At 46.6% G+C, this 24,511-nt stretch overlaps 3 protein-coding genes across 6 annotated transcripts; 1 reads left to right on the forward strand and 2 right to left on the reverse strand.

Annotated features, from left to right (window-relative positions):
* Positions 1-261: 261 nt before the first annotated feature.
* Positions 262-6,268, reverse strand: MRPL27 (mitochondrial ribosomal protein L27). Its single transcript, XM_008163931.4, has 4 exons — positions 5,890-6,268; positions 3,011-3,133; positions 2,135-2,202; positions 262-1,659 (listed from the first exon to the last, which is right to left on the reverse strand). The coding sequence occupies exons 1-4, from the start codon at positions 5,933-5,935 to the stop codon at positions 1,453-1,455; spliced, it is 444 nt and encodes a 147-aa protein (XP_008162153.2). The 5' UTR covers positions 5,936-6,268; the 3' UTR covers positions 262-1,452.
* A 222-nt stretch (positions 6,269-6,490) lies between these two features.
* Positions 6,491-14,684, forward strand: EME1 (essential meiotic structure-specific endonuclease 1). Of its 3 annotated transcripts, XM_065563491.1 has the most exons (9): positions 6,491-6,627; positions 6,661-7,389; positions 7,472-7,602; positions 9,135-9,224; positions 9,676-9,797; positions 10,093-10,231; positions 11,247-11,362; positions 12,707-12,896; positions 14,240-14,684. In XM_065563491.1, the coding sequence occupies exons 1-9, from the start codon at positions 6,561-6,563 to the stop codon at positions 14,414-14,416; spliced, it is 1,761 nt and encodes a 586-aa protein (XP_065419563.1). In that variant the 5' UTR covers positions 6,491-6,560; the 3' UTR covers positions 14,417-14,684. The 3 variants fall into 3 exon arrangements, with proteins under 3 accessions (XP_065419563.1, XP_023957423.2, XP_042697019.2); XM_024101655.3 differs by having other exon boundaries at positions 6,561-7,389; XM_042841085.2 differs by lacking the exon at positions 14,240-14,684 and having other exon boundaries at positions 6,561-7,389; positions 10,093-10,311; positions 12,707-12,847.
* A 1,754-nt stretch (positions 14,685-16,438) lies between these two features.
* Positions 16,439-24,321, reverse strand: LRRC59 (leucine rich repeat containing 59). 2 transcript variants are annotated; one of them, XM_005297429.5, is made up of 8 exons: positions 24,153-24,321; positions 22,715-22,823; positions 22,092-22,151; positions 21,359-21,517; positions 20,883-20,987; positions 19,584-19,656; positions 18,023-18,196; positions 16,439-17,232 (listed from the first exon to the last, which is right to left on the reverse strand). In XM_005297429.5, the coding sequence occupies exons 2-8, from the start codon at positions 22,817-22,819 to the stop codon at positions 16,988-16,990; spliced, it is 921 nt and encodes a 306-aa protein (XP_005297486.1). In that variant the 5' UTR covers positions 22,820-22,823; positions 24,153-24,321; the 3' UTR covers positions 16,439-16,987. The 2 variants fall into 2 exon arrangements, with proteins under 2 accessions (XP_005297486.1, XP_005297487.1); XM_005297430.5 differs by lacking the exon at positions 24,153-24,321 and adding an exon at positions 23,230-23,759.
* Between the last annotated feature and the right edge of the window lie 190 nt (positions 24,322-24,511).

The raw sequence follows: 24,511 nt of genomic DNA on the forward strand, positions 1-24,511 counted from the left end.
ATGATTTGAAGTTTACTAATCTAAAGAGGCAGGAGGCAAGGATAAGGTTTTTTTTAAAGGCACACTACGCTAGAAATGATAGGAACAGAAGTTTAACACCTTCTACTATTAAAACCAAACATTGTAGAAGTCATCTGGCCTTATTTTTTCACTGGCTCCTCTGCCCTGCACAATACTGTAATATGAGCGTTACAAACACTGGAGGGACTCAAAATCCAGACAAATTGCTTTGGAATGAAACTTTAGAAAGTCATGAAAATATTTCTATTGACTGTAGGGTTTTATTTTTGAATATGCTCATCATGGCAGGACTGGACATAATTCTAAAGCTATTGCAGGATTAATTCAGAAGAACATTTTCTTCTCATTCTCTGAAGCTGTCTTTTGGACAGGGAGCTCCTGGAGTTCCCTCTTCTACCTAAGCAGAGAGGAGTTTTACAACAAAACTTCTGGCAAAGATGCAGGCTCCACAGTACAACCAGAGCTCACCATGTGAGCAGAGCTGATTGGTTATGTCTCCCTGGACTTTCCCCTCAGAGGATAAGCACAAACAGTGGAGACAGCTCCTTCTGGTACTTGTTCATGCTAATAAACTGCAGTAACTCCCTGCATGAAGGTTTATAACTGTTACCAATATGCTGCAAACTCAGCCTCTGATCCCCACCCCAGTTAGCTCCCGCCTATTAGAAACAATGATTATAGTTAGTCTAATGATGATGCCTCTTGGTGTGTGCTGACTCAGTAACTCCTGAGTAACGATCCTGATGCCGCAGCCTTCAGCAATCTTGTGCCTCGGTTTCCCCATGAGAATAGCTGCTTTCCTACTTCACACACAGGTTATGAGAGTTCATGTTTGAAGATGTGATCATCATTATCCCGGTTTTACCAATGCGGAAACTGAGGCAGAAGTTGAGGCCCAATGCTACAGAGGGAGTTGGTGCCAAAGTTGGGATTAGAGTTCAGGTTCCCACTCTTGGACTGACACTCCCTCTTTCCCCCCTCCCCCATTTCAGAATTCCCAGTGTACATCAGGTGCAGTTAGGACAGGAGCCGTTCCAAGGAATGCTGAGAATCAAAATGGCTGTACCTAGAACTGGAGAATTCCTGTGCAGAAATTGCAGTATATCTAGCTGGATTGGAGCACAGCTGTCCAGAAGGGAAAGGCAGCTTTACTGAGCCCTTTTTGTTTTACATTTAAACATCCTCACACTGTTAGAGAACCCCAGAACATCTATTTGATATGTATTTCTCCAAAGAAACTTCAGGACGGTCCGGATTACCTTGTAACTCTCAAATTTACACCCAATGAGTTCTAGGAGCAGGAAACTGGAGTTGCCAACAAGTCATTTCAGATCTAGAGGAGTCCTCCAGGCATCTTTTTGATTGAGTGCCAGGTTTGTCACGGTGATCAGTCCCACCCCACCAGTCATTACTGCGTGGGGCAGCAGAGCCTCAGAGCATGGTGACTAGCTTGAAGCTCCCCACTTCTTTGGTGGGGATAACGTTGATGAAGGTTTTGTAAAGCACCACCCCTTTTGGTAGACGACAGATCACTTCCCTGCTCTCTGGGCTGCGGGGTGGTGGCACATAGACCTCCTTGGTGAATCGCACAATCCCATCCTCCAGAGCAAAGAGAGTCTTGTTACAACCCATCCCCACCTGGAAGAGATGAACAGTATATTGTTAGAAAGGGAAGGAGGTGTTTAGGTCACTATGTATCATTTAACAAAGTGGACCAAGCCACTAGTCTGATGTCCTGGCTTCAGCCATGGCCAGTACCTGATGTGTCAAAGGAAGGCAATACACACAACACACTCAGGGAACTGCAGACAATTCTGTACGCTGTGGAGGTGGGGAGGAGAGATTATTCTAATCCTGAAGCATGAGAACCAATTCCCTTAACTTCACGTGCAAAACTTTCAATAGTAATAGTCAAAATTCTCCAGTTGTTTACTAAATCTGGCTCATGCACTGACCCGGTTTTGAATGAACTGTAAAAAGCGTTTGGTAATGAAACAATGATTTCAGGATTTTATGGAATGCAATTGAGGAAACAGAGAAGAGCCTTGATAGAGCTAAGGCTGGATTCTGGACTTTGCTGTGGAGAGCTATAATAGATGAAAAAGTAACTCACATGAGCCCCTGGATGCCAGCGTATTATCCGTTGGGTGGCTAATGTGTTGCCTGCATGAACAAAAGCGCCTGCAACAGAGAGATATGGATTCAGATTACAAAAGAATAAGCATCTCTATAGTCTGAGTGCTGGCAGAATGAGAACTGCTCAAGGGCTCACAAAGCCAGCATTGGTTGGGATGTTTCCTAAAGAGGAATTATCCCAAACTCTAAAAACATTTAAAGTAAGAATGCTCCTACCAGGGAATACAGGGCAGTTGATATGCAATGACAAAAAGCAGTTTTAGCCTTTGAAAAGATTAGTTCGAGGGCACAAGGCATTTTCTGTTTGCTGCAGGCATTTTTTTTTTTGTTTTTTATTGCCTTTTACATCAGTTTTTTCCATCAGCAAACCCACCCTAATTGTTAGGCACTCAGTGACAGGCATCTGTACTTTGGCTTCTACTAAGCTGCATAATTCTCCTCTTTATCAATACTTGAAATGCCCAGCTTCTGAGCAGTGTGAGGGGAAAGGGCATTTAACTTATCAGGTGCCCCCTGGGGTGTTCCTCCTCCCAGATTCCCCAGAGACAAGTTAAGTTAGAACCAATACAGGTTCTTATTGGTAACTTCAGTTTGCTGCACGTAGGCAGATCTGGAAGGGAGCTTGTGTCACTCAAGCCTTCTGCTGGCTACTCTCACAATAGTGGTTCCGTATGCAGTGTGGTTGTAGCCAATGGTGGTTAAACCTTCAGGTGCAAAGAGTCACAAACAGCCCCTCTCATCTGAACTCTGAAACACATAGCAGTTTCACATGTAACAGTCCCTGAGAACCAGGCAACTTGGGGAGGGCACAATCCAGAGTGTATAAAGCAGCAGGACAGACTGACCCACCTACCCTCTGTTTTCTTATAGCCATAGCGTTTCCCGGGGCTGCGGCCACCGAGATTTTTTGAGCTGCCTCCACTCTTCTTGGATGCGCATCGCACTGCAACCGCAGTCACCTGCGGAGCTGCCAAAACTGTATTCAAAGGAGGAACAATAAAAAAAATATTATCTACAGCAATTAATTCAAAATGGGCAAATATTTACATTGTCTTTTAAATCAGGGCCAAAAGGGATTCAAAGCTCAGTAGTGTCATTTCAAAACAAATGTTAAAGCCAAAGGCAGAAAAAAGCCCTTAGAATAAATGTATTATAAAGAGAATTCATGTTTAACCCATTGCGTCTCTCCTGCACACAACCAAGTCGCACTTCAGAAAGCATCCCGCTACCTAAATGGAGTAGCAGAACTCTAAGCAGTGCATCTAAATGCAAACATTCTGCTATTAGTTGTGGCCATGAACTTTAAATCCTGAGCTACAGAAACAGTTACAGAAAACAGTCAGTGTAGCCAAATGATACGAGCACAGCTGGAATTCAGGACACTTGGAGTTTATCTTCCACTAACTCACTCAGTGAAATTGAGTCAAGTCACAAATATTGTATGTCTCAGTTTCCCCATCTGTGAAATGGGTATTAATACTTAATCTCAAATTGTGAGGTTTAGTGTCTGTAAAAAGCTTTAACAACCCCAGATAAGTGTCTATAAAAATGCAAAGTTTCATTATCAAGGCCCCGATACAGGACAATATAGAAGCACATATTTAATTGCTGTCCTGAATAGGAATGAATTTAAGCACATGGCCTAGTAGCCAAGACCTGGGTTTAAAAAATAAGTTACAGTAAGTGATTCGTCTTTCTCCTTCTTGGAACATGTCGCCTTTTCACATCGCAAAGTTCTTCCATTAAAAACCAAATACACAAAATCCATTGTCAGTAAATACATTCAAATGTTTAAAATCAAGGAAGTCTGACCCTTTTGTGAATTCAACTTCATAAGAAGTGTCTTCCATATAATTAGTTCTTTTTCATGCACTCAGCAGCCACTTTCACTTTACTCTAAATCCTTCTATTCAGAGGTCTAAGTAGTGTTTTACTAAACAGTGGTTACCACAAGTGTCTCATTTCCTTATTTAAAGAAAAGCAGTACATGAATTTTATCTTAATTAAATTATAACGGATACTTTGCAAGTCACAAAGATTTGGGGGGGGGGTGGATGTCTTTAAAAAGAACAATTTATTATATATGTTTAGAATACATTAAGTAAAAGACAGGGGCCATGACTTAAGAGAAATAGCAGCGGAGTGGGGAAAGGAAGTAATGGGATTTATAGAGCTCTGCCTTGGGATTAAATTTAATCCTTATCTAAGAAACTAACTACCTTTGTTTGATCTTCAATGTAATTATTTTATATCATACTGTGCACTGGTATATATCTCATGTAAGGACATCAAAGCACTTTACAAATGTCAGTTAAAACTATATAACATCAAATGTAGTAGGAAAGTATTTATATTTTATAGATGGGTAAACTAAGGCACAAAACTCAAGGGATTTACTCAAAGTCGCACTATGAACTGGTGACAGAATTGAGAAGTTCTGAGCCTCTCCTGGAGAATGCCCTGTCCACAGCTCTGTTTTTTTATTAGGAGAGGACTTTAAGTTTGAGCACCCATCTGACCTCCCAGCCCACCACCAGTTTCAAAGAGAAATGGAGATTAGGAAGTGGGCATCTGCTGGATGGCAGGAAGGGAAAGGAACAACAGACTTTTTTTGTTTGTTTTTTTTAAATGAGAACTCGGATTTTCCTTTTTGGGCACAAAGGCTGCTATGTTAAAGGGCCCACCTGAACCCATTCCAATTCATCAGTTAACAGTAAAAAGATAAACCTGACCTGGTGTAGAAGGATTCCCTACTACATACTGTTGAACAGGCCAAGAAGTGTAAAACCAGAGTAACTCCACTAAGTCAATATGCAACCAGGCATATGTAATATATGCCTGCCTACTCCCATGTCAGATTTTATATACGTTGGGCCAGCTCTACTCTCAGGTGGACAGATGTAAGAACCAGAGTAACTTCAGTGACTTTAATAATTACAATGGTGTCACTGACAGCAGAACTGGCCCAACCTATAAGAACTGGCATGGGCAGATGTGCATGACATATAGATTTTAATGTCCCAGACCTGGCAGAACTATATACTTCTATTAGTCCTATTAGCACATCAAACTACTCTAACTTCAGATACTCCGCTATGGATCAGGCATGATACAGAACTCTAGACAGGGTGACCAATGGGCAAAAAGGGGTAGCTAAGGCGGGAGGGAAGAAGGGGGGCAATGGCGGTTAATAATACTTAGCGCTTCTAAAGTGCTTTTTATCCATTGAGCTCAAAGTGCGTTTAAAAGGTATCTGGCACCTATGGACACACATACAACCTTGTAGCTCGATCACAGCAGGTAACCAGTCCACAACTACCTCTTTGTGCCACCCTTTCTGGCATGTTCTAGACTTTCATTGGCTCCAACATCACCTCGGAAGCCTAGGCAGCTCCCCCCCCATTAGGCTGTAACCACTACACAGCTGAGACACAACCAGATGGCGCCACAACAGCCCCCCCCGCCCCTACCGGTACTAACAGCCCATAGGCTAGTTACCGGGAGGCCGCACTGCGGGAAAGGGCGATTTCCTACCCCCGCCCGGGCTGCACTTAGTTCAGGGTGGGCGAGGCCCACCCAGCCCCCGGGTCCCACCACTGCCCTTCCCCGGATAGCGTCCCACTGCCTCCCCTTGACGGACTCTCCGCTTCCCAGGGCGGAGCCCTGCCCCATCCGCTAATCGCCCCCAGACCCCCCCCCGCGTGCGGACCCGCTCCCCCCCCGCACACTCACGCAGCCTGTTCACCCCCAAACCCGCCAGTCGCCCCAGCGCCGCCATCTTCCAGCACCACCACTTCCGCTTCCGGTTGGGGCCACTTCCGGCTCCGGCGCAGGATTTCCGGTCAGGACTGAGAGGAGGCGGAGGCGGCAGGTTTCAATGTGGGGGCGGTAGGAGGGCGGGGTCAGAGTAAGGTCCGTCGCGGCCAGACTCGGACGCCTGGGTTCTCTCCGTGGCCTGGGGGGGCGGGGTCTGTGCGCAGGGGGAGACGGCGGCACGGACCCTCCCAGGGCGCCTCAGCGGGCGGGTGGCTCCTCCCCAGGCCCCGTCCGCCCCACGGCGGCCTCGGCCATCGCCTCTCCGCGGACAAGGCTGTGCGCGCCCCCAGCCCCCGCGCGCGGCCGCCTCGGGGGTATCCTGCGCTCGCGGGGAACCCGCCCTGGCGGCTCGTGCTCGCCGGGAGGCCCCTGAGGCTGCAAATTGGCTTATTTCTCTGGGTCTTGAAGCACGAGATCTAGTCACCTCTCTGGGGCGCTGGCTGCAGACTTAGGTTGTTACAGGTCATTAAGTTACCCAGCCCCTTCAGGATCCCCACCCACAGCATGGGGACTGTCTGGAGCCGGCTCCTCATTGCTCTGCTTCCCGTTCCCAGATGCTGCCCGTTGGAAGGGACTGACTGACCACGATGTCCCTGGAGTCGGATGAGAGCGACGTTGAGCACCTGCCAAAGTTCACTTTTCTAAAACAACAGCCTCCTGCGGTAAAAAGCAGCAGCCGCTGCCAGCCTCCTTCAAAGGAGAGGGTTGTGGTGATCTGCAGCTCTGACTCTGAGGAATCCTCTCCTCCTTCCCCAGGGTTGGAAAAGTTCCCTGGTAACCAGGATTCTGACCGAGTCAGCGCTTGTAAGGATGCGATTGCAAGGCTGAGCAGTGAGAATGAGGAGGAAGAGGAGATAATACCCTTGTCTGAAAGACTAAGGGGGAAATTGGTGAACAGCAAGTCCTCTAAAATTAGTATTTTGCTTTCTGAGAACCAGCAACTGAGTAGCTGTGATGCAGTGTGTAAAGCTAGGGGTACTGTGATCCGTCAGAACTATGAACAAGTGGTTACTGACTGCAGAGAACAGTTGCTGCCAAAGGCTTCTGACACCCAGACAAGAACCCCTGTCTCATCCTGGGAAATTTCAGCTAGTGACCAAGATGATGCCACAGAGGATTCCAAGAGGGTACCTTTGCACCAGCCTCCAGTTTGTCTGTCAGTCTCTCCAGCCCAGAGTAGCAGGTCTCTGGTGGCAGAGGCAAGTTCAGAAATGTCCCCTCCTCAGAAGAAGTCAAAACACAGCCAGGAGGAGAGAGAGAGGGCTCGCCAGGCTGCGTTGCAGAGGAGGAGAGAGCGGGAAGTGCAGAAGGGGCAGCGGGAGCAGGACCGAGAGAGGAAAAAGGCACTTGCCAACATGCTGAAGGCCCAGCGACCAGAAGAGTGCCTGAAGCACATAACAGTGGTGCTGGATCCAGGTACCATTCCTGATCTTTTTTTTCAGACTTGAATTAAGTGACAGCCCTCATTGTGGACCCCTGACCTTTGCACCCATCTCAGTTCTCTTGCAGGTAGAAGGAGGTGGGCAAGTCCTCAGTGCTTTGCAGTCCATGAACTGTGGCTGTGTGATTGAGAGTCAGGCTGTTCCCTGTAGCATCACCTGGAGGAGGAGGAGGGCTGGGTCATCTCAGGTAGGGGACCACAATGTCTGAAGTTTACACCTTTTTCTTCCTCTGTGCTTAGCACCTGGGGTTGTGTTGCCTGGTGATCTGCAGTTACTGGTGGTAGCCTTGTGTCTGTCTGTGAGCTACCCAGAGAATCTTAAAATGAGACTGACTTTTTTGTCTTTCCCTGGCATGCAAAACTTCATTTCCCACTTGTTCTCACTAGCTCTTCTCCATACTATGTAACTAAAAACTCCAAGACTTACCTTTCCCATCTCATCTCTTTTCCAGTCCCAGTAACTCTGGCTACTTTCTTCTCAAGCTTCCTGTGAGCCACCTTTATCATTTCTGAAGGAAGATTTAGATTTCCCCTTTGTTTTCTCTGTTTGGAGTGCCACAGAATTCTGCTCCCAGATGTACCTGTCTTTGTTTCTTATTTCTGTGATGCCCCCTCCCCCGTTTAACCTTTGGCATTATTTCTAGTGAGATAACACCCTTTTCTACACCTGATTTGACACTAACTGCTTGCTATGGTTCTGTCAGCTCCTGGTTGACCCTGCTGCTGAATGTTTCAGAAATTAGTCTTTCTCCTGAGTTAAAACTCCTTTAGTGATTTCAGAGACATGGAATAAACCTGGACCATAAGCCTTGGTTGCCAGGGCAGAAATCTTGGAATGTTCTCCTTGATCTGAACTCTTTCTGTTTTGCCTCTCCCTTGAGATAGTGCCAGTCCTGGTCTTGGCCTTACTCCTCTGAAATGCTTAACTGCACCTTTATTCCCATTCTGGACTATTCTAAATCCCCCTTTTATGGTCTTCTTAAATCTTAGCTATGCTCTGGCCAGACTGCTTTTCCTCCCAGAAGTGGAACCGTTACATCCCCATCCTCCATGCTACCTTTGCTGACTTCTTAGCCATCTTTGAATCCAATTTCAGATTCCTTTGCTGATATTCAGACTTATCAATAGATATTCTCTCCACAGTACTTCTGACCTTGTGCCCATCTACTGCCCCAATCACTCACTCCTCTCTCTTGTTCTCATCCCTCCCCAGAAGGGTAGCTGTTGTTCACTTTGATCTGGAACTTGCTCCCCTCACTCCAGGCCACTGTGCCACTTCCCCTTGTTGAATCTTTTCTACTAGTGACTCTCTGTAAAGCAGATTGATACTATCTATTAACGCTATATAAACACAATGAATCGTCCATGTCCTCAGACCCTTCTTTCTGCTGAGCTCTCTTAATGTTCTTCACTTTGGTGTCGCGTTTCACTGGTCTCTTGCTGTTCCCAGCCTTTTGCACACTCTCGCTCTCCGATTACTAATAAACTGATGCCACATGTGCACTATAAAACTCATCAGCAGTCTGAGTAACTCTGCCCTTCTGCCTCCTTTTGGTGAGCAATGAGCAGGAGCATCAATGTAAGGGAGATGGGTCATTAACAAGCTCTCAGACTGAAATGTTTCATCTGTGGCTAAAACCCTGGTATACACGAAGCTAGGATCAGAATAGGATCGCTTTCACAAATATCCTGAATTCAGTATGTGTTCAACTCTGGGCAGGTTGAAGAAGGCAGCTGGATAGAAGAACCCAATATTCTGGTTCTGCTTCGCCTGGAGGATTTTGTATCCATGATCTACAGCTACAGGCAGGTGAGGTTGCTTGTGGCTTCTATGTGCTGTCCGAACGTGCCTTGCTCAAACAGTTGGGTTACCCATTTCTCTTTTTATGGAGGTTTGTTTGGAGGCTTAGGGCGAATAACAATTTTCCTGTTTTAAAACAATACGAATGTCCCAATGTTGTCAAGCCTTCTGAACTGGCGAGATGGAACCTCCCGCTCTCCCTCCCCGCCCCGCCCCATTGCTGCTGTATTGGAAGGAGGCCTTGGGAGTGCAGAAATTTATTTGCATGTTGAGGGGTTTGACTTAACTGCAGCACTGAAACCTGAGACTCCAGTTCTGCAAGTGGATCTGTCTGTGCAAACCCTTACATCTGCACAGTTTCAGCTGCAGGATTGGGGCCTGAGGTTGCTCTTTGCTAGTGTTGTCCTGAACTGTATGGTTCAAAGGGGGTTTAAATGGTATTTCCTGGCTCTCTTTGCAGGAAGTCCAGGGTGGCACAGAAGGACCGAAAGAGACTTTACGGAGCTTCGTAGCTTGTGTCATGGAGAGAGCTCCTGGGAAAACTCTAGCACTGGCTGTAGTCGAACTAGAGAAATATTTCAGGTTAGAATTCTCCCTTCAGAGATTTCTATGCTGTTTCTTGCAGAATAAGTGCTGGCAGTAGCCACAGCTAGAATGCCATAAGTGTTCTGCATCATTACTTGTATTTCCTACTGGCGAAGGCTGAAACATGAAAAACAGCAGCAGAGTTCCTTCACTGTTTCATACAGCGTCTCCACCTGGGGACAGCTGGTAACGGTGAGCTCCCGAGCAGCCTGCACTCCTGCACCATTCCTACAGTGCCTTCTGCTCACACTGGAGCAGATGTGGACTCCTGGGCTATTCTTTCTCTTCTCAGATCTCACAAAGTTCAGTCCCGGAAGAAGCTGCGGCAGGCAGTGCTGAATGGAAGCCAAGTAGAAGGACAAGGGAAACGGAAAAAACGGAAGGGAAAGGGGGATTCTGGCCCAGAGCTGTCCAGGGTGGAAGTGGAAGAAGTGGGTAAACTTGGAGCATTATTCTGCTTTCCTGGCTTTCTCGATGATTTAGCATTTTACTTGAGAAGACCCACTCTGTGGTGAGGGGAATTCAACCCTCTTTAATACCTGAGTTTGTGGGGAGAGCCTTTCAGCCTCAGCTCTCTACCATAGGCAAAGAGGAACTGACCTGAACATATCTAATAGAAACAGGATAGGCCCAAGGATTCTGATGTTAGCGAGAATCAGGTACTTGGTTTTGTCTCTCTCTTTTGGCCGTGTTGTGTGTCTAAGCGCATTCTCTCGCACTCTCCTTGCTGCTAGGGAGGCAGCCTGAATGAGGTGGAGATTTTCATCTGTGATTAGCTGCTAGAGGACCCTAATGCTGCACATGTATCCCACTTCCCTGGAGACCAGGGTGTCTCCTCCATGTCAATTTCAGATGTCATTCCCTTTATGTAGATCTCTGATGTAACACCCATCATTCTTCACAACCCAGTGGATAACCCTAACCAGAGTGTGTGCAGTAGGTGGCAATGAACACTGGATGGGGTAAATGGTGCAAAACGGGCCTCTTTATGGAGATGTTAATCTGCTACAACTGAAATTGCATTAAATTGGCATGCAGCACATTTTTTCTATAGAGCAACTCAAGAGGCAATGGCTAGAACATCCCAAACTGTATCTTTTAATGCTTCAAACTAGCCATTCCAATGTTGGGGAGCCAGCTGACTTGAGGCAGCCTTCTTGTTCTACAGCAGGCTGCAATAAGGGACTGGGGCAGCGTCCCAAAAACACCTTGCCACCTCTGATGCTAAGTCCTATGAAGGCCCCTTGTTACTCCACAATCTTGTATGTGTTGTTTGGTTTCTTGATCGAGTGTGGCTGTTTTTGGAGGCTTCTTGGGTTCGTGTCCCCTCCCAAAACATCCCCTAAATGTCTGACCTAAGCAAAAAGGGGAGGGATTGGACTTGAGGCTGGTGTGTGCTGGGGGATGAGTCAGCTCACTCACGCTTGGGCCCTATCATGTCTACAGGCATTGGTGGATCTGCAGCTTCACACAGGAGTCCAGGTTAGAATCCTCGAGAGTTGGAAGGAACTTGGAGACTTTGCCAGTATGTTCACCAAAGCTGTAGCTGAAGCACCATTCAAGTGAGTGAGCGTATGGGGTTTATTTTATAAGCCAACTTGCTTTTGGAGATATCCTCACGAGAGGCCTCATTTTCATGAGTTTTGGAGGGGAACAGTGATCATACAGCCTTACTTCAGTGCTACACAGTGTAGTACGTTCTTCACTGCAAAAGAGACGGTGTGTTCTTAACTCAAGTTAGCTAACTCAGGTTAAAATAGCAGTGAAGACACAATGACTCTGCTTTAACTTGGGTAAGCAGCATGAGTTAAAGCTTATAGGGCAGCCTGGGGTTGAACCTGAGTTGAAAGCTGAGTTGCAGTGTCTTCGTTGCTACTTTAACCTGAGTTAAGAATACACTTTTTTCACAGTGAGGACACATCCTCAAAGACCAGGCCGTGCTGAGCAGCCATTGATGGGGTGCCTTAGAGCAGACGGTGTTAGTGCCTCTTGCATTGAAACAGGTGGTGCATTGGGCTACAACCCCTAGAGCTTGTTTCTCCTAGTCAGTGTTGGAGTCTGACTTGAGAGAGGGTGTCAAGCAAAGATCTTCTTTTCAATCTGTGTTTGGAGGGGAAAGGGGATGTAAATAAGGAGAGCTCTGCCCTCTAGCTGGATTCAATCGCTACAGCACCAGCTTTTATGTTTCACCCTGAAAATATTTGTGATTTGAGAGATGTCACTGAGGCAGAATCCCCATTTAGCAGATGATCATAATAAGACACACTGTTGTAATTGTTCTCACAGGTCATTCCCCAGCAGTGTAAAGTTGAACCCCATACTAGCACACCCATCACAGCAGCTTCACTCTCTGTCTCACAATAACATCCATGAAAACACACAAACCTTTAAAATGTTTTTATATGCTGCTTATAATATCTGTTTGACAGCTTGAATTCTGTTTCCCCAGATTGCACGTGCATTGGTTTGTTGCAGGGTTGCTCATAGCGCTGGGCCATTGGTATCAAAAATAAAAAGCAGAGATTATTTGGGCCAGTTTCTGCCTATACCCAGTTCCTTTTGTGCTGCCAAAAGGGGGCCTGAGGCTGCTCTTGCTAAGAGGAATCCCTTGGTAGCACAAAGCCAGCATAGCTGCCTCTGTGCCCTTTGTTATAGCCAGCCCTGCTTCTAATGTGCCACGCTCTGGTTATTTTCCACCCCTATAAAAGGATCTTGCTAACACTTGTAGGGAAGGTAAGTCAGATTTTGCACATCTATCTTGCTATTATTGATCTCTCTAATTCTGTGCTGGATGTGAGGCTTCCCTGCTCTGTAGCCATTGCATCTCTCAACAGATAACTGGAGAGAGAAACAAAAGATAAGTTTTGTGATTGTCTTGTTCTCCTTCCCTTCTGTGCCCTCTGCAGGAAAGAGCGAGAGAAGACCGGCTTCTCCTTCTACCTGGAGAGTGAATGGTGTAGGGGGGTGAAGGTGGACCGCTCAGGGAAGGGACTCTCGCAGGTTTGGAAGAGGCAGATCCAACAGTTCAACCGGGTCAGTCTGGAGATGGCCAGCGCCATTGTGGCTGCATACCCTTCTCCTCTGCTTCTGGATCAGGTAAGGGTGCCCGACGTTTATTGATACAATTGTGCACACACAGCTACTAATGCAATGAGGGGAAGAATGTTACTTGTGTTAAATAACTTCATAGAGATTAATTCTGAGATATTGATCCCATGTCAGCTTAGAATACTTTGTTTGAAACATCCAGTCCCCTCATGGCAGTGCATGGGGTAATTGTGGCAAACACTTTGTATTTCCATAGCGCCTTTCATTGGTGGCTCTCAAAACACTTCCAAAGGTGGCCCTTATCCCCACTTTACAGAAGAGAAAAGTGAGGCACAGATTGTAACCCAGCCCCAGCACTCCAATGAGTTAGTGACAGAGCCAGGAATAAAACTCCAGTCTCCTCATTCCTCTGCTTTAAGCATTAGATTGCATGTGAGGGAGATGTTGACAACAAGGAGAGCTATTTTTATAGGACACCAGAGTAATCTATGGAAAAACTGGGACTGCCTGATAGGCTCTTTTCCTGTTCACTCCCCCCTTCCCCCACAAATATTTGAAATAATTAGTGGTAGTTCATAAGGAACCTTCCCTTGTGCTTCTGACAGGAGGTACCTTGAGCCTGAATGTTTCAGATGTGAGGCACGTCTGCGTCTGAATATTAATCTGGAATAAAGCAGGGTGTGAATTTAAAGCAGACTGATTATTCCTGATGAATTGAATGTGTGAATGCTTTGATTCAAGACTTAGTTTGGCTTAATCCACTTCTAAAGTGGATAAAACTAATTTGGAATAAGAGCATCTACACTTGAGTTAATCAAGAGTAACTATTCTGGATTAACTCCCGGTGTAGACAGGCCGCTCACAGGATTTGTTGAAACTCCTCAACAGTGGTGACTGATACAGTTTGAGTCGAAGGCTTTAAATGCAAGTGATGGAAGACATGACTTCTCTGCATCCACTGACTCCGGCAGAAAGTCACAGACTGGCGTTCAGAGCAGAATGAAGCTATTGAGAGGAGATCTCTGTCTTACTAAAGTTCATCCCCTCCCTTGCTTGAATAAGTGTTCCCCGTGCAGAGAGGGAAAATGAATCTCCAGTCCTGCATAAGTAAAGCAGCACTGGCTGTTCTAGATGTATCCAGGCTGCACATTTCTTTGTGTTGCAGTTGTGTTCCGGGCACAGTCCTAACAGTGCACATAGTCTGTCCGTATTGAATTCCTGCTGACAGTGGGTGCTGCCTCTTGGCTACCACGTGAGGTCTGGTGGGAGAACTGATAAAAGGAGTGTAAAACATGAAAGGCTGGAGCAGTGAAGGAACCCTTCCCTCTCTCCTTTGTCCACAAAGGAATGTGACCATGGATGAAATCACCATTCCTTTGTCCTGTTTTTAGGCCTATCGTAGATGCCTTTCAGAGCGGGAGCAACAGAACATGCTCGCTGACATACCTGTGCGCCGTGGCAATGGTGTAACGGCCACGTCACGGCGGATTGGACCAGAACTCTCCAAACGGATTTACCTGCAGATGACCTCTCGCCATCCTGATCTCTCTCTGGATGTCACTGGCTAGCCCAAGAGAACATGGATTTTACTGGTTGCCTGGTTAAACGTATTCATCTCCCTTCTAGGAGGAAAAGTGTATTGGGTCTTGCTTGTAAAGACTTAACATCTCCTGTTTCTGAAGCCTGCAATGGAGGATGCCTGAAATGCTCTACAGGTGCTGTTTTCAGAAAGCACTGAAATGTTTTCCTTGGCCAAGGTGCTGTGAGAGTGTCTTTCTGCCTGTGATAAATTGCATTTTCTGTCCTGGGAATAAATCTTCTCTACTCTTCCAAGTAGATGGTTTGCTCTAGGACCTATTAGGACTGCTGTATAGGGCCAGCTCTCCTTTACATGAGCCAAGCTATTTCCAGTATCACCCTTTAAGGAAATCAGCTGCTACGATTTGTCCTTTCCCACACCAGTGAGTTAAAAAACAAAACCGACCACTAGTACTGGAGAGACATTGGCTCATTCATAGCTGTCTAATAACACTTGCTTGGAAACAGACTACAAGGTTGTGCTATTAGAATGGGAGAATTTTATCTTTGGTATAGAAAGAAAAAATCCCCCCCCATGAAAGATGTTTTGTACCCCACTCAGGTACAAAGTTTAGAACTGCACTGACTCAAAGGCTCCAGCTGCAGCTTGAGCTATGGGGGCGTGAAGTGTGATTTATGGATTAGCGAATGAGTGGAGCTCTAATGGGCTTTATTTGTAGCAAGAGATGCTTTAAGCTAGGGAGCATCTGCCTTTCGATATGTGCACTTTACTTCCCCTAAAGCCATCAGTACTCAAATGCATCTGTGAGGGCAGCTGAGGTCTTTCAGTACTCAAAGCAATTATTGAAATGAGTACTAAGTAAAGTCAAATGCTATGCACTGTATATAACTTATTGTACTAGAGAGGAGAAAATATCCATTTTTCTCCAATACATCCATCCTGAGATCATCACTACAGCTAGTAAGTGATTTTTTGCAGTGCTGTTAAGGCCTTTGGGATAGTCCTACTGTTAGGCTGTGATAAATTTTAATATTATTTCCAGTGCATCTGCTGACTGCTACAGGTCTTTCTCCCATGAGGCAAACTTCACTAGAACAGTTGTCAGGTAGAACACACTCCTCTACTAGCAACAACCTGTGCCTATAAGGGGGGTACTGATGGTTCATAAACAGTATTTGCAGCACCTCAGAATAACATACTATTCAGATAAAAAGCAAGCACTTGGGTCAGCATTATGGTGGTAGTGTATGGTACAACTGTCAGGTACTCCATGTCTCAACTTGCCTCGGTGGGTTAAGTAGCGTGCCACTGGAACACCCTGCAGCGTATCTTCCTTTTAGCTGAAACCCCCTCACCACTCTGTTACAATGGAGCCAGGGAGAAGTACCATTACCTTGTGTCCAGTTCGATTAAACAGCATAGGTGAAGGCTTATCTTCCTTTCTGTGCTGAACTGTTGGGAATGTGTGAGTACAGTAATCCTGCACACTGCTGTACAGCAACAGAACAGCTGTGCTGAATCACGGGCACAGAACACCAGAATTTGTAGGCTGTTACACTTTAAACACAAAGGCAGTACAAGATCTTATACTGCTAAGGCCCTAGCAGACAAGGTGACCTACGGAAACAAGAGGATGCTAACGTGAAACTGGCCAGTTTGAGACACTTTATGGAGAATGGCCTCTACTATATGATGGGTTCTGCCCAGGTGTCTTAATGATACTGTATCCTAGTGTCACCCATTAACTAATACTGTCCCTAACATAGATTGGAGGTGAAAGATTCTATTTTGATGGCTAGCTGTAGCACCGCTGTCATCTTTCAACAATCCTTCTGGAGCCTACTCCAGCTCTCACTCAGGGAAAACCAGTCTGCATGGCTGCCAAGTCTTTCCTCGGAATAGCTGTTTTGACACTAGCTTGCTCAGGTTAGTGGTCCCACTATGGTGTAATAGTAAAATATGTTAGCATACAAGCTCCTAATCAAAACTGAGGCACTGTACAAATGTATGTAAACAATGTAAATATCCAGCTCAGAATCAGACACCAAACTGCTGCGAAAACTGTTATATTGACAAAGCTGACAATTCTTATTTCAACAGCATTTCATCACTCCACCACCCTGATGTATCAATACACAGCCATCCTACATACTTCGAATGGGTCCTGGAATGGGCTTATGTATATTTCTATACCATACAGCCACACCACCACTGATTTTACCAAAGGTTTGCATGAACCTTCCTGCAAGTGTCAGCAAGAAGATGGATATACTCCACCTCCTTACAGGGCCATAGTTACCCATGTGGGTTATGGCTTTCCTCACTCCTCTGTTGACTGGCAACCTCCTGCTCCATGAGTGAGGGAGAGAGTCTTAACATGTTCTAATTTAATGTTAGCAAACAACAGGAGTTGCAGACCAGCTGAGACACAAGCACAACAAAAATGATCTAAGCAGTAGTTCTGCTCTGTTCTGAATGGACCAGCAAATCCAGTGCTGACTGATTAAAGGCAGTTTCACCAGAACACAATTCCATAGGAATTCTGGCTGTGTCGATGGTGGCAAGAGATGCTGACAATGCACATGTCCAGGTAGCAGCATCATTGCTGCGAGTTCTGATGTAATACATTTTGCACAATTTTGTGGCTTTTCAGAGCAGTTACCACATCCTCATAGAGAGCGTTCACGCTGATGCACAGAGACTGGCGCTGCAGCTCCGTCACCCGACAAACAGCCACAGTACTAAGGGCACACAGAAATATCAAGAGCAGCAGCTTCAACAATGCCTGGAACCAGGAGCGCCTGTGCCGGGGCAGCTGAGATGGATGAGAAACTGATGAAAGCTCTGTAATGATATAAATTGCGGGAAAGAGAATGGGAAGACCAAGTCACTTATCAAGAGAAATCTGTATCCCTATAACATGCAGATCTGAATCCCTTATGGTAAAATGCTATGCCACATGTTTAGCTCTCTCATAACAAGAAAACAATTACTACACCATTTCAGATTTCCCTAGCTTTCCTCCGTTCTAAACATATGCACAGGCCCCATCCACAAAGGATGAAACAGTACATACTTCTTTTCAAGAAGCAGATGTTTTTGATCTCTCAGAAAACAACCATAATGCCCACATCCAGATGAGCAAACAGCTATGAAGATGACGACTTGCATTAACCTCATGTTAAGCCTTTGTTGCAGGTATTTTTAAGATACGTTCAATTTTATGAGGCAGAGGAAATATTCCTTAGCAGCAATTGCAGAACTTTGAATCATGCAGATAAGTAATCAAGAGCTCCATCAATTGCAAATATGTTGAAGTTCTGCTTGTTCTTCCAGAGTTATTCATATGTTGCAAGATTCTGAACTAGCTCTACCACTGTGGTCTGATTCCCCCACCCCTTGACCATATTCAACACGAGGGATTACTTCCTAACATCTTGCTACATAATCTGGCACTATTAAAAGCATGGTGGATCTGGAGGTAGATACACTTCAATGGTAAGGTTCTTGCTCATTCTCTTCCACCTATTTCTCCTACGCTGTGCCAAAATATAGATGAGAACAGTTACACTACTCTATAGAATACACCTGCTCCTTGGTGGATATTTCTCAATTGAATCTACAATTGACTTACTTGGGATCTCACTGCTTTCTTTTTTTGTTTGTGTTTCCATCTCTTGCCTTGCCGCTCTTAGTGCATCATACTCCCGTCTCCTGCGTTCCTTCTCTTCTGCCTTCTCTCGCCTCCGCAGTTCCCTCTCCTGAGCCTCCCTTGCTCTCTGCTCTGCTTCACGCTTCTTCTCCATTTCTGAGGACCAACACAAACATTTTTTCCTTCTGTAATAACAGCCCTCCACCTTCCCCCTTGCTGCATGACTGCTCTTCCCCACTGGGAAGGTAAAGCAATGAAATAACTGCCTCATTTTATTGTTCAGAAGTTGGATGCACTCCCCGTCTTCCTCCTTCAGATCTAGTCTCTCCTGGAAGCAGTCTTATGTGAGTCAGTAAAAAAATCTACACACTCCTCATTCCTTACACTTGGTCAATAGCATCTCTCATCCAGAGATCTCAGCACTTTACAAGCATTAACTGAGCCCCACAATACCACATATGAAGCACTGTCCCCATGTTACAGATGCATAAAATGGAAGCACAAAGGTTAAAGGGACACTGTCAACTTAAATTTTATTAACGTGATTCATTTTAAAGAAATTCTAGTTTGATGGAGGGCTCTTTATATAGTATTCCCAGAGTAGTAGTAATTTTTTAAAAAGAATTAAAAAACTAAGGGTTCTTCTGCCCCCATTCATATAAGGGTCTGTTTCACAAACGAGAAACTGACCCTGCACTGAGCATTGTCAAATGCACAAAGTATATTGAAATAAATGTTTGTCACTAACTTTTGAACTATAGTAATCTTCAGTATTAGAGTTTTCAGGCAAATGTGATTTTTCAGTTTGTTAATGTTCCTTTAAGGGTTCATTTACATTCAGAGTTTGGACCCATAATTCATCAATGGTAACAGCATTCGTGCAAGCACTTTGTGGAAAGGCCTCATGCCTTTTTAGTACTGTTGAGGTAAAACATCTGAACCTTCGCTACACTAGCACTTCTACTTGTGGTGAATTAAAGCTCTGAACTTTGTCAGTGTAGGCAAGACCTATGTGACATGTTCACAGTGAACAACAGTAAGACTCCCATTCTCTTGCTCCAGCACTCAAGCCACACTACCTTTTCAAGAGGGGAAGAAAAAGAAGGTGCTTATGGAAAATGATCCCCTTTAAGAAGAGAGGCAGTTCTCCAGTACGGTGCATCAGCATGGAAATCATTTTCCAAGATACACTGAAGTAAAATTAGCCTCTAGGTTTTAGTGGCCTCCCAAGACGTATCAGGAACCCACAACCCATCAGGCCTTTTTGCGGTTACCCATCTGATCCTCCAGAGGCCCATGCCTCTCCTCTAGAGTGGACCAGACCTCTCTCCCCTTTCACAGGGTTAAGCAGTTGGCTATTGAGGGATCTCTTCCTCCACCTCCAATTCAAAACAAATATTTTGTAGCTCCTCGCTGCCAAGATATTTGGAACAGTCTGTGTTAGCTGCCCTGGAAGGGCAGAATCAGCTGGTTTGGAAATGTAATCAATGGACCCAGAAAAGAGTCTAGAGCGGTATGTGGGTGGGAGGTGTCATGTGCCTACCTCGCTCTGCTTGTAGCCTTCGTTGCCTCTCTCGATCCTGCTCAGACTGGATAGCTTTCATATGCTGCAGCACCTTCAAGATCCAAGACAACAGCATGAGATCTATGCAGCAGATTCATTGCATTATCCGAATGCAGCCATAAGTGGGAGAAGGAATGCATTCCTCTGGGATTGACTTCTAATTCTATGTAGCAGAATACAAGTGAGTCCCAAGTGGCTCTTACAGCGATGCCACAACCTCCAGGTTTACCCCACAACCTCCACATTGAAGGTGTGCATCGGCAGTACCAAAAAAAAAAAAAAAACCCTGTCATTCAGTGCTGGGACAAGCTAATATTTTAGTTTATTTTAACAAGAGGAGACACCATACTGATTATATGACTTAAACATGAAAATGAATAATACAAACCACCACTTAATTTAAGTGAGGCTGCCACAGACTCCAGGAGCCCTTGCTTAGGTCCAACTTGCCTCACAGTGCACAGGGCTTTGACCATGAAAGTGAGGTAACAGACGCGTTAATGATGAAGAAAGCTGTGACAATAGACACTGATCTGACTTTTCTACACAAGAGATGAACCCCACCCCGCTGATGTCATCTACCAGGCTACATACATGTCTGATAAAGGAATGTCTAATAAAATCTGCATTGGGCTAGATCTTCAGCTGGTGCAATTTGGTGCAGCTCCACTGAGACTTCCATGACTTTGCTGAGTGTTTGGAGCGCTGTCTCAGCGTTCGTCTCAAAGCTGCTGCTTCAGGCAAAATCTCTCCATTAAATAAAGAAATCCTCCTTGCAGCCTGTGCGCTGGTACTAGGTGTATCCACTGCTCCATGATCACATGGTTTTTCTAAGGCTGAAAAAGGGGATGTGATCCCTGCCTCAGGAGTAGCAGAGAATTGCAGCAGCATAGGCTCCAACCTGCTCTAGCCCTGCTCCGTGGCTCCCAGCAGTAACTCTTCACACAAGCCTACAGATTGCCGGCACTTCTTCAGAAGCTCAAAGCTGGGTATGGATTATTTTTCTCAGTACCGTCTTTTTCCTAGTGATCAACATTTAAATGTTCACTCTTAAATGTTCACCTCGGGCTGAGCACCCAGCTTAGCTCACTTCCTAGATCCCCGGTCAGGGCACTAGTGAAATCACTGCAGGATTGGCTTTGAATGGGATTAGCCTCTCCCTCCTGACCGATACCTTAAAAATTGCCATGTTGAGAGCCTCCAAGCAAGAAGAGGAGAAAGAACGGCCATGGAAGCCATGTAGGAAAACAAGAATAAAATACAGAGCAATTTCCTTACTCTGATAGCGGCCTGTTTACATTGCTTCTCATCCAGGCAGTCGCCTGCCACCTTGGCCAGGCTAGGATCCAAGGGGTTGTCCTTCAGATCCAACCACTTCAGATTCTGCAGGAAGGAAACACAAATGGGACCAGGCTAGAGTAGGCACACATCAGTACAATGTTAAAGAAAGAGCAATAACAAGACTGTGTTTTATTCTAGAGAGTTCAAAGCAGAAACAAAGAGCTATTTAGTTGTCAGGTGAATGAAAGAGATATGGGAGACAAGTGCAGATTTCAGGCAGGAGTTTAATTGCAACAAAACTGTGGCAGTTTTGTCAAGGGCAGTGCTGCAGATCCCAGTTACATTTTGGAGCTCATAGTGGTCTGCTGGCAGAGAGACTGACATTTTACTAGAGAAATCAACTTCAGAAGAATCATGAGACTCTGGGCTACACTCCAAGGCCTTACGTAAACTGCCTAGCAGAGGGGGTTTACCTTGAGCTGTGCAAAACTGACTGGTAGCATGGCTAATCGGTTGTTCAGGAGATCCAGGTGCTGCAAGTTAACCAGGCGACCAAAGTCTGAGGGGAGTTGCTGAAGCTGATTTTTACTCAGATCAAGTTTCACCAGGTGGGTCAAACTGCAGAAGTCCGACTGGAACCCAAACAGGAGTGAAGAAGTTTACAAGCTTGTCAATCATCTTTACTAAGGAATAACAGATATATCAGCTAGCGTATGCTGCACACTGCAGGGAGCTGAGGAAGATCTACATGGACTTGGATTCATTACAAAGCTGCTTGTGTGATGAAGGAAAGTTACTCTCTTCCCCCTCTACTCTCGAACGGTGAAGTAGGGAACAGTGGATACTCTCCTAAACAGCGCTACTCATAGCAATATAATTACAATGAAAATAAGACATACAGTGGTGCTTTTGGTATCCAGCTGGTAGAGCACTTTGGAATGGAAACTGCTATAATCTTCACTGAGTACACTCATTTTCTACAAGAAAGCCCAGCTAATATGCTATGCCAGCCAACCTCAGTAAAAGTCAATCACCTACACTGACCCCTCTGTAATGGTGGCAGTGTCACTCATCCTCCCAAGAAGCTAAGAGAACTGTTAGTTACCACACTCCCGCCTGGTCCTCCCATGCAGGAGGATTGTACCTTTCCAAAGGTATTTCCAAACAGACCCCTCCCTCCTCCACAAAGCTTCTCTCTCATCTTACCGGTAGGGAAGTGAGGTTGTTACAGGACAAATCCAATATGGTAGCCTTTGGAAGGGCAGCCTGAAAAAGAGCCAAGGAATCAAATTAAACCTATTTCAAAGCTACAGTACTTTAATGCAGTTGATACCCTGCTGTTTACGTTTCTGTTTCAGTCTTTGGGATTTCTCCCATACATGGAGTTAAGAACTCCCCAGTTGTTACCATTCGAGTTACCTTTGAGACGCTTACATCTCACTCAAATTCAGGGGCTTATGAACACTGCTCCCCCTGAAACAGGTTCTTCACCCAAAGCATCAATTTAACCCACAATCCACCAGATTTGTTAAATCAGTCGGGAACCTTCTCTTCTTCAGGTCACTTCAACCACCAAAAGTCAGGACGACAGGAAGAGTTCAAGGTTGTGTATCCTTCTCTTCAGGAGAAACAGTGTGTGTGCCTTCCAAACACACAACGGGCAACACCTCAAGCTGATAAAAACCACAAAACTTACACAGGGCCCAAGACATTCCCAGGAATCACCCCGCCTCCCCACCCCCAGGATTAGTACATTCACAAAGACCAGGGGTAATCTCAGAGGCTCCCCTGCAATACCTTACATCCCCCCAGGAAAGACTGATACTGACCAGTTCTTTGACTGGTACCTCATTCAGGTCACTCAGGCTCAAGTCCAATTCATTGCCATCAAGTTTGTCTTTCAGGTTTACTCCTTTTCCTCCAGCTTTTGCCATGATCCTATTGAGAGAGAAATTCAGAGTCTCAAGTGGCTCATTCTTGGAACGGGAAAAAGACAAGGAATGGAGATGGGGGGGCACCAATACATTTTAACAAGCCTCCAGATTTTCTTTTACTCTGTATCTACCTAACAAGTACAGCAGGAGTAATGACAGCTGTCATTCCCTGCATGTATGCCTCAACTGTAACCTTTAAGGACCTCCTTTAGAGGCCAGGGATATTTTGGTCCCCCTGGGCCATTCAGATCTTGCTGGTCCAGGTGCCAGTGTTTACCAGTTCAGGCTAACTGAGGATGTGGCTTTTGCAACCTGCCTACTGGGAACTGGACTGACAGCCCACCAACTCATTTAGCACAGGCTACTGAACAGCCCACCACATGGGAAAACTATTGGTCGTTCCTCTTTACTAGTTCAAGCTGGATATGGACTGGCAACCTCCACGTGAGACGCCTGATAGAGATCCTTAGTGTAGGTCACAGCGTGCACCTTCAAGGCTTTTCTGACTGAGCAAGAATTTTATTTTCTCAGAAATAATCCAGCCTCCTCCAATGCCAGCCTAGGGAGGTGTTCATGGCAGCAGGGCCTCTAGGCACAGTGAGAACATTGTGAAGTTTCTGTTTGTCCCACTGTCCGAGGGTTGAGGTTTTGGGGGGATGGGAGTGGGCTATCCCCAGGGTGTTTGTGAAGAGAGCTCTCTGTTTGAAGGGGAGCCATACAAGAGGGGTAACATGATCCCGAGTGGAGGGGGTGACTGGCTAGAGGGGGAGGAAGCAATACTGAACAGTGCATTGGCCCGGCTCCCTGACCCTCCGTCCCAGCACATCCTGCTGCCACTTTGCTGCTTTTATTCCCTTGCTTCTGGTAAAGGGGGCGGGGAGCACAAAGGCAGGAGCAGGGCGCATCCCCAGGCGCCTCAAGGCGGGGGGCTTTACAGACACTGCATAGAGAGAAGATGAACCCAGTTCCCATCAACCCCATCCCCTGTGGGGGTGCCCCAGCCCAGCCAGGGCTTCCCCCCAGGGGGCCAAGAGGGAGCCGTAGACTGAAAGGCCTCCCCAATGCTCCCCTGCCACCCCCGCACAGGGACCCCCCCCATCCCAATACCCTCGACCGCCCCCCCACATGGATCCCCCATCCCAAGACCCCCCGGCCGCCCCCCCCCCCACGGATTCCCCCCATCCCAATACCCCCCGGCCGCCCCCGCACATGGACCCCCCCATCCCAATACCCCCCGGCCGCCCCCCGCACAGGGACCCCCCCTCCCCAATACCCCCGGCCGCCCCCGCCCAGAGGCGGCGGAGCGACCCCTCCCCTCGGGCCCCGCACTCACCGTACCGCCCCACTCCTCTGCTGCCAGCCACTTCCGCATCCACGTCCCCGTCTCAGCCCACCAGCGCCAACGAGCCGGCCCGCTGGCCAAGAGGGCCCCACGCTCAGGCCGGAGGAGGAGGGACAGAGCGGCGCCCTCTGCAGGGCCAGCGGCTCTCAGCTGAGCGAGTGAGCGAGGGTGGGGGAGTGGCTGAAAGTGGGAACAGCGGGCGAGGTGGGGAGGGGTGAAGTTGGGAGCAGGGGGGGTGGGGAGGGGTGAAGGTGGGAGCAGGGGGAAGAGGTAACGGGGAAGGGTGAAGGTGGGAGCAGGGGGCGAGTGGGAAGAGGTGGAGAGGGGAGGAGTGAAGGTGGGATCAGGGG

This window comes from Chrysemys picta, chromosome 12 (genome assembly GCF_011386835.1).
Source record: "Chrysemys picta bellii isolate R12L10 chromosome 12, ASM1138683v2, whole genome shotgun sequence".
In the NCBI taxonomy this organism is placed as follows: Eukaryota; Metazoa; Chordata; order Testudines; family Emydidae; genus Chrysemys; species Chrysemys picta.